Genomic DNA, 9,629 nt, shown 5'->3' on the forward strand with positions numbered 1-9,629 from the left:
ACACACATCACACAGAGGGTCCACCGAGCCCTCGGAGCTGCCTGGCATCGCAGGAAAAACAGATATTGGCAAAATTAAAGGTCCCCTATTATACTGTTTTTCATCAATATATTATAGTTCTCAGATACATACAAAATATGTCTCTGAATCATCACAGATCACGCATTGTAGCATCCCATAAAACCCTCTGTTACACGAGCCAAAAAATCGTTATGACATCATAAAGTGGCCACAATCTGATCAGCTCATTTTCAGACAGGTTTTTTATATAAATGGATCAGGACAAAAAGAGAGGGGGTCTTTGTTCCTGAAACTTTCAGAATCTCTTTACACAGAGGGGACACATGTTTATGTATAAAAGACATGAAAAAGTGGATTTTGCATAATAGGGGACCTTTAAGGAAAGTCAAATTCAGGGCAACATGTCAGACATTCAAATGGAAAGCAAACATCCCAAAAACCGAAACACCCAGTTGTGTGTGTTGGAAAGTGTGTATCAATATAAATACAGATGAGTGATGTTTTGTATATGTTGTGGTGTGTTTGTTAAATTCGCTTTGGCTTTGACATGGTGTACTTTTGTCATGAGGTTAACTCTTCAACATCAATAATGCATTGGTCAGCAGTAAAATAACATTCCCCTCCCTTTTTCTAAGAAGCAGCTCTGAGTTTCGACGGTCATGTGCAGGGGAACAACTCGGCTACAGGCAGCTGGGATCTTGACGCAGAGGAAGAGAAAAGGGTGGAGTCTTTTCCTTGTTTTTGAGGTAAAATAAATGTTTTCCCTGCATAAAGAACAGGGTTTGGCCATTTCTAAGAAAGGTTGGCTGCAGTCTTACACTCAACACTTCACTGCTATTTCCACTGACTCTGAAGGGTGTTTTATGCATGAACCAGAAGGCACTTGGTACAATAAATATTTAATATTTATCTTTCAAATGAATTTTCTATTACATTTGTAGAGTGTTCAAATATTTACAGCTGCAGATTTCATTTCATGGCTGCCAGACTGCCGTTTCAAGACAATTCTGCATGGATGCCAAACATAACAATATTTGGTTTCCTCTTTCTTCAGTGGTTGAAATTAAAGTGCTTTTTCATTCTGTGAGACTTAAAGGTGGGGTAGGTAAGAATGGAGAAACCAGCTCGAGTGCGCTAGAATTTGAAAGTACGCAGCCGAAAAAAATCTGCCCCTTCCTTCAGACTTCCTTACAGAGCCCCTCCTCCAACACACACGAACGCGCACATGACCTATGAGGGCACGAGATAAGTTTGTGCACGAGATGGAAGGCTGACAGGCAGGTAGGCCATCCAATCATTTTAGCCGGCCCGGCTTTTTACAGCGCCACGGCTTCCACAGATGAAATATTTGTATGTATTTATTGTCAAAGCATTTAATATATTCATTGCTATCGGGATGTTAAGAGCATTCCATGGAATATAACAAAAAGTGTTTCTGAAGTGAATTACCTACCCTACCTTTAATGACTATCTGCTTTTGCTAAAATCCTGCTGGTTGAAAATGAAATAGTAATAGGGGAAATAAGGAAAAGAAGAAGCTGAAAGAAGCTTACCTTTCATTAAAAAAGAGACGAGATACAATGCACCCAAAAGGCAAAATGTAACATTGAGAGGTGATACTGTGAGTATATTTGGTGACAGAAACTGTATGTTTTTTTGGATCAGATGAATGGATGTGTTCAAGACTGATGCACGTCACATCTTTGCACTTTTTCTGTGGGTTTCCTTATTGCATTGCTCACACTACCTGCAGCCATACTCTCTAGTTGTCGGAGAAGAGGAGCAATCGTATTATTCCACAGCAATGACTCTGCATCCTCCTCCTTGCTCTTGGTTTCGTCTCCATTCGCCAGCTCTGAAATGCATGGAGAGAATTGCAGTTAGCCAACTATCACATCCAAACACAGACAGTGAACACGGGCGACAAGCATGGTTCACAAGTTCACCGTCTCAAAATAAAACAGCAGGAAGTTTGATGCCACAAAGAAAGGTCACCATCCGCAGCCTCACTTCCCGTAATGTCTGTTTCTGTGCTGAAATAGTCTGTGCGTGGGTATTTTAACGAGTGCATGTGTGATGAAAATGCATGTTTGTGCATGCAAATGTATGCGATCTCTCACACTGCGTGAAGCTTTTTTTTTTTGCTGAGTATTTGCATAAACCCTTGCTTGGTGAGATGCAGGAAACGGTGGTTGCTCAAACCAACAGCTCTCTCAGCTATTGGCTGGCTTCCTCCCAAGGTGGAAATGTGGCCCTTAGCAACAAAACCTCAATTTAAAGTGTGGGGTGTTCAGTACAGTGAACAGAGGTTTGACTAAGTTGCTGGTAAAACAGCATTTCTGGGATCAAGTCTCATTGTTTTGAGGCATGCTTGGGTTACTATCATTTTGGCTTTAGACATCTAAGATCACTTCCTTGACTCAAAAGTTAGTTAGTTTGAGGTGCTGTTGTCTAAGTATACACGTAGATGCAAAAAAAACCCAATGCACTCTCTTATTAAACCATTGAAATGCCTTTATTTATAACGCCAAGTCAGGGAGTCAGAGCAGATGAAGGTATGATGCTGAAATCGGTCGGAATTACTTTTCAAGTCATGATTGCGTTTGAATAGATAAAAAAGAGAGTGTGCTAGAGTTGATTTTTGCATCACAGACCAATTAATCAAGTGTTGCATGTTCGAAAAAGTTGTACCTGTATTGTTTTTTGAATATGTCAATGGTTTAAGAGAGGTATATTGAGTATATCTGGACAAACCTGTTGTCTGTCCTGCTCTGCACTCTGTGGGTCTAACGCTGGAGCCGACACCAGGCTGCTTTATTCTGCTGTTGGCACAAAGAAAACACAACAATTATAGGTACATAGATATAGATTTTGAAGACAAGACACATGCAAGTACTGATCAGTGTAGTTTAATTTAATTTAGGAGATTTGGCTAATGTGGGTATCAACATAACAAATAACATAACACAATGTTCAAGGAAGACAGATCATGTCAAAGAAAACATCTCCATTAAACATTGCTGACTATATTCAGTCAACCAGGCTACAGGTGTATTTCCATCACGTGCCACTAGGTGTCCCTGTTGTAGCAGGGGTTGGGACGTGTGTGCAGGTGCTGCTATGTGAAATATCTTTGTGTACATTTGTGCTGCTTGTGCGTGACAGCTTGGAAGTTTTTGCGTGCGTGCAAACTTTTGTATGTGTGCAGGCGTGCGAGCCGTTGTGCATCGCATATCCCCAACAGACAGGAACTCAGATCTTAGCTTTGTGGGCAGCCTGGTTAAAGCTGTTCATGCTGTGTCACTGTGACCTGTCTCTGCACAGCCCTATCACCTCTGTGCAGAAACCTCCCCCTTGTCATGCTATGCTATGTGTTGTGGCTTCCCTCTGTATGTCACTGTTGCATCTTGCTGCCACTGTCAACTTAAGTCTGCACAATTCTGCTCACACACAGAGAAGACAATAAATACTGTGACTCACGCCTGGAAGTGTGTCTTATGCCTAATTACTACATTAGAATATAGCTATTAAAATAAGTACAAGCAGCATGGTGAGTCATTCTGATAACAAGATTTACTTCACAAATCCCACAAAAGAGTGAGTCTACTTTCGAAAAACATGGAAGTCACGACAGATATAATTATGACTCTCTGCTGATTTGACATTAGTACAAAAGGTTAGCTCTCAGCGTATTGCACTTTTTCATTCAAGTATGTCTTATTTTAATGATCTTGCTGACAGGTATGAGACAGAAAATGGACCTTTAATATTACCAGTAGGCGTTGCTTGATACCGTTAGCATTAATATACAGCGTGTGGGTGTGACTATAGAGTGCACAGTCACTTTGAAGGAGATTGTAGTGATTGGTGTAAGCTGGCACACAGGGCAGATGCAGCAGGGAGTGCTGGCCGAGGCCTGTTACAGTGTGTGTCAGAGAGGGGGCTTTGGCTCTGTGTGATAGGATTAAGAGGCTGATAATAAGGCCTCTTTGTGTGATACTGCATTCTCGGAGACATGACCTCATCGCTGTCTTAGGCCTGGCCAGTGCACTGCAGTCACAACACACGCGGCTGCCAGCCTTACCCAGATGGGCACCCAAATCTAATAGAGAGCCATTTGGAGCTATAAAGCTCTGGCTTATTGGAGAAAAAGAACCTAGTGGATGTCTAATCTCCCCTATCTTTATATATTATCCAATTCATCATATTAATCTGTCATGCTAAGTCTATTTCCACTTTCCACTTACAGTCACTGTACTTTTGGCTTTGCTATCTCTGTGATTTTCACTTTCTTAGCCTCCATCTAACGCACCTTTAATGCAACACTTAGGAAAAAGCACTTAAAAAACTCTGACCTAACAACAATCAAAAAGTCTTTACTCTTGTCCTCTTGAAACACACATTGACCGAAGTCTCAGTTCTCTTTTGTTCAGCCACATATTACACTAACATTGCGAGTTAACTTGTGAGGGAGGAGGTGCAGAGCACGTGCTGCAGGCGATAACCCAGATTTCCTGTAAAAGTGTTTTATGGTCTCCAGCCTCAGCTGCCCCACCCAATCGATAGGCGGATGGATTGTAACGACGGCCCCCGACCTCACACACAGAATTATGCCCCTCGTGCTGACACACAGCTGATGAGGTCAGCAGAAAAAAAGCAGCTTTTTAGCCTTTCTGTGACGTGAAGGTGTAAAAGCTGACACGAGTTAGTAATGACAGATAGAGGCAGTTTCAGTGGGAATGAAGCTGGATTTCACCAAGATATAGTGTACAGTAAACTTTTATGACGGTTTTAAATGGGGTTGAGTGTGTTAAGTTGAAGAATTTGTTCTAGTTAGTGACAGCATTGCTGGTCTTTCCAACGTCATATATAGCTGTCAGTGATGGTAGCTGAACATATCTAAAAAGAAATCACTAACTAACACTGGATTTGAGTTTGTCTATGTTAGCCCCTGTACTATATAACACTAAGAGCTATAGCAGTTTCCAGGGCTGTGTTTTAGGTTTTTTGTTAATATGTGGGAAATAACTCAGGCATAGTGCAAAATAACCCAAACACTAATAATGATTTCAGCCTCACTAAGGTCTTTCCTGTTATAACTTTCTCTTCCTAGCAGTCTAGATTATTTATGGACTAAAACAGGAACACAAAAAGACATTAGAAACTCAGAATTGGACAAACTGGGGCAAGGCAAGTAGGAGAAGAAGGAGGGGGAGGAGGATTTAGTGAAAGGCAAAATGGGAGGCACAATCGACTCCATCGTGTAATGGCTACCACTGCAACCTTTGTGCGCCAATAAATCTTCGGGTCATTGTCACACTGTCATTCTGGGAAGAAAAGGGGGAGCAGGAGATGGTGGAGGGGGGGAGGCAAGAGACAAGGACAGATCTTGCAAGTCGAACAGAGGGGTAGAAAGCGTACCTTTCACTTGCTGCTCTGCGTGGGCCAGGTTTGTGAGGACCACCGCGGGCCTCGGTGTGGTCAGAACTGGGGAGTCGTTTAAGTGACGCCTGCTTTTGTCCCGGGCCTGGGTTTACTCGCTCTTTCACTGAACACAGAAATGATGTGGCAAGATGTTATTTACAGGTTGTTGCAATATGCAGCAACATTTGTACTTATATGACTTAGTTACTATGAATAAGATACCATATACGCACATGTGCACAGGATAAATTCAGTCAGTCCTCATCATCTATTTAGTTGCTTTGGACCGCAGAGCAGATTTGCGAGACAAGGTTTTAGAGAAAGAGAGAAGCCTATCCCACTCAAAACAGCGGCCGTAAATCACGATTTTCACCCGGCCGACCACAAAGCATGTAAATCAGGTAAAATGTCAGCATGTGAATGGCTCCATTCATTTCCCCTTTGAGAAAACCGCTCTTGCACTAGTGCCTGCAGAGAAGATTTACAGGGATGCGACGAGTGAAATAAATGGAGTGTAGTTTTCTCTTCTACCTGTGTAATGAAATTAACCATCTAATACCTTCTCTTTATATAATTTTCTTGGATTGCATGGATGCCTCCCTTAATATAATGACTTAACTTTAAAATGATTTGACAGGGGCCACAGGGGTTACATTAAATGAAGTGTATCCCATGCATTCTAGGTCTTGTAGCTGCGGCTAGTTTGCAGTCCTTGTCCCTGGGTAGGCTTTTAAGAAATAAAAACACATAATACAAGCATTAAAAAAACAGGTATAGCCAAAGAGATTCTGCGGGCCTTTAATTGTAAATGTGGACTGATTGAAGGTTGTTCTTCAGTCTCTAGTAACTGCTCCCCTTATGGATCCTTTACTGTTATATTTTACAAGGATTTCTCTGACTAGTTCTGGGACAAGGCCATTCGCCCACTTGAAAATCAATTTTACAAGTAATAGATTTCTACAATTCTCAAAGCTTAACAAATGTACTTTCTTTGAATTCTACAATGGTGCTTCTAAACCCCATGTTTCAAATATTTTCTCTCACTAAAACAAATTCCCCATATATTTCTCCTTCCTTACCATCTTTGTGTCCCTCTACAGGGGACAGTGTGGTGAGAGATCCAGCTCTGAGGAGGCGGGCCCTCGTCCGTGGCTGCCGCTTCTTCACTTCCAGAGGGTCAGCGGGGGGTTTTGGAAACACCTTGAATGGATCCTCATCATCGCAGGGAACTGGCAAATGTGGCTTCTAGTACCACAAAAAACAATAAATGGAATAAGACGGTTTGACCAATGAGACAGAAACTGAATCTCCATATTAAACAACTTTTTTTAACAAAAAGAGAATTAAGTATTTTGGTTACTTATGTATTCATACTTTTTGAATTTTCTACTGCATACATAACAGTGATACCTTTTTAAACGTTTTTTCAGTTTTCAATAGTATTATTAATACTATTAAAAGATGCAATTATTTCCCTGAGCTGACATTAAACATCATCTTAATAGACTCTAAAATACAATTTGAACTACCATTTAAAGATGTGTGTTTGTGACTTACATGGTCCAGAGGAGAGAGGCGAGTCCCTGAGCCTGGCCTTGAGTCGGGAAATTCAAAGTTTTGTGCATGAAGACTGAAAATAAAAAAATAAAAAGCATTATTTCTGCTACATGGTAGGTGCAAAACACAAATTGTCTCAGTCAGAACCTCAAATCATGAAGGATGTTGAAGTTTGTGACTGACCTGAAGGTAGATGGAGGTCGGTTGTCACGGTCTACACCAGCAGAGCTCTTTCCAAAAAGTTGCCTGTGTCCATCTCTGGGAGTGAACGGTCGCTGGGTGGACTGGACTCGCAGGGACTGTCTGGCTTCACTGACTATTTCTGCACTTGTTTTCCTCACAGCGTTGCGCCGTGGAACAAATGGACTGAGAATCGGCTGTTTTCTCTCCATTGAGGCCATTTGGGCCTATGTGACATCTGCCAAGACAGTCTGCCAATTGTCTTCAGTGGTTTGACTTCATTATACAATGGTTACAGGGTGTCTCACTGATGGGACACAGTCTGAGGTATAACAAAAATAAACAAGGATAAGGCCAGAAGAGAAAAATAACACCAGGTGTAAAATGCATCCAAGTGGCAATGAATAACAGTTGCAAAACTACAAAATAAAGTGAATCTATGTTTACAAATGTCCTGCATACTTAAAGTATAGTGGATCCACAAAGTTTACCTAAAGTAAAAGTATGCAATTGTGAGCAGAATAGCTCCTTTCAGTTTTATACTACATGTCATGATTGCATTTAAAGCTGTAGATTATTATTGTATAATCAATGAATCAGACTTAAATAAACTTAAAATAAAATGGTTTATAAATTTTAGAAACAAAATGTAAAAAGCAAAGTCATTTCTAATAGAGGCGAAGCTTATTTCAACAAGATCCTATTGGGTAGTTTAACCAATGCATCAAATTATAGGACATTCATGTTTTGTATGAAATGATTCATCTGCAAACTCCAGATGAATGTAGTGGAGTAAAAAGAACATGCTTCTGATAGGTGGTGAAATAAAAGTATAATGTAGCAAAAAGGTGCAACTGCGTAAGTGAAAATACAAGGACCTTAAACATTTTACCCAATGTTGTACTGTTTGACATAGACTACTGCATGGTGGACACCTCAAATAAGTTAAACAGCGTGACAGTCCAATTATATTGTATCTAAAACTGCAAATAGCATCCTAATAATAATGGTTGTCACATTTTAATAAAGTGCATAAATATACCAGCATACGTGTGTTTGTAATTGTCACTGTGGTTAAAATGTGAATTAAACTATATGGTAGATATATGCTTTATTTATCCAAAATTGTTTTATATAATAATGTTTTCAGTTGGTTAACTAAATCTAACAGGGCAGCCTGTGTGAGTGAAAGAGTAGTCCCACTGCGCGTTCACGCTCCGTCTCCATGGTAACCAAATGCCGCTGTGGTATATTGGACAACAAACCCCAACAAAATAACCTAAAGAGGCCGAAATAACATGTTTCTTTAACCCCGTAAGAACAGTTTTTAACTTATTTTCTGTAATCAAGTGTACACGACTTTTACATGAACAGAGGAGGAGGTTAACTGAAACAGGAAGCGTTTAATGACCCGGGGTTTGAGTTAAAGTCTGTCCACCTAAACAGATAACATTAGTAAAAAACAATTTACCGTTAACCCCAGTTCAATCCTCTGTGATGGATGGGACAGTTATCATTTTAGATCCTTGATTCGGTTTCCAAACACAAAACAATAACAACACCTGAAATGTGTAAAAATCTGTTAAATTTCCCCTAGCTTGCAGCAACATAGCCCCAGAAAGAACGTGCACGAGCTTCACTAATGGCAGTCTCGCGTGATTAGGTGACGCGCATTTACCAAAATGTGGAGGTTGGATGCAAACTTCAGCTTCGTGCGGAAAATTGTAAGTAAAATGAGCACATTTCCTGGAAATGTGTTGGTTTAAGATGTGTTACTATTCTCCCTGATAAATATGTGCTCCGTGTTTGATGTACCACTGAGTTAAAGGAAACTTTATTTTGAAAATGTGTAGTATTTTGTTGGGGCCTAGGACACGCACTACAAATGTCCCGGATGATATAACAAAGTTTTAAGGTTATCAATTTACACTTCACAGCATTAATATAGCAGCAGACAACTCTTTGCTACATATTATTTACAGTTTTTGTTTGCTACCCCAGTTGAATGAAGTCACTCTCCCTTTTTGTGTGCTGTAATCCAAGTTTCTTTTTGATTAAACTTAATTAGCCAGGACGTGCCATGCCCCCATGTAAATGCATGAGTCCTTGTTTTTGTAGTCCACTGGCTAGCTAGTAGCCCTCATATCAGCCTCTCTTTAATTCTACTCTTATACCTGTGTAATACAAATATTTTGGTTCATAAAAACACTTAAAAGCTCAAACAAGTTGATATGGTGTAAATCCTTATTTTTTTACTACCTATTTATGATGAAACAAATCAAGAATTATACTTCATAATGTAGCCTACCTCCTACACTGATTAACAATACAACACACATCAGTGAGCTATAGTGAGGCAGACTATATGACTAATGTCCGTAGACCACAATGTCTTCACTTTCAGGCTTTGAGTGAATATATTTAATTTTTTGTTTGAAGCTTTATAG

At 40.2% G+C, this 9,629-nt stretch overlaps 1 protein-coding gene across 1 annotated transcript in view; it reads right to left on the reverse strand.

The window, feature by feature from the left end:
* The window catches only part of armc2 (armadillo repeat containing 2), a 19,302-nt gene extending 10,497 nt beyond the window's left edge, over positions 1–8,805 (reverse strand). The window contains exons 1-8 of the mRNA XM_034142710.1: positions 8,654–8,805; positions 7,186–7,504; positions 7,003–7,075; positions 6,525–6,690; positions 5,443–5,569; positions 2,776–2,843; positions 1,769–1,876; positions 1–41 (exon numbers count right to left, since the gene is read on the reverse strand). The exon at positions 1–41 is cut by the window's left edge and continues 144 nt beyond it. Of these exons, the coding sequence (XP_033998601.1) occupies positions 1–41; positions 1,769–1,876; positions 2,776–2,843; positions 5,443–5,569; positions 6,525–6,690; positions 7,003–7,075; positions 7,186–7,403 (801 nt within the window). The 5' untranslated portion in view covers positions 7,404–7,504; positions 8,654–8,805. The remainder of the gene's footprint in view (positions 42–1,768; positions 1,877–2,775; positions 2,844–5,442; positions 5,570–6,524; positions 6,691–7,002; positions 7,076–7,185; positions 7,505–8,653) is intronic.
* Positions 8,806–9,629: the final 824 nt, after the last annotated feature.

This window comes from Trematomus bernacchii, unplaced genomic scaffold, assembly GCF_902827165.1.
Source record: "Trematomus bernacchii unplaced genomic scaffold, fTreBer1.1, whole genome shotgun sequence".
Taxonomy (NCBI): Eukaryota; Metazoa; Chordata; class Actinopteri; order Perciformes; family Nototheniidae; genus Trematomus; species Trematomus bernacchii.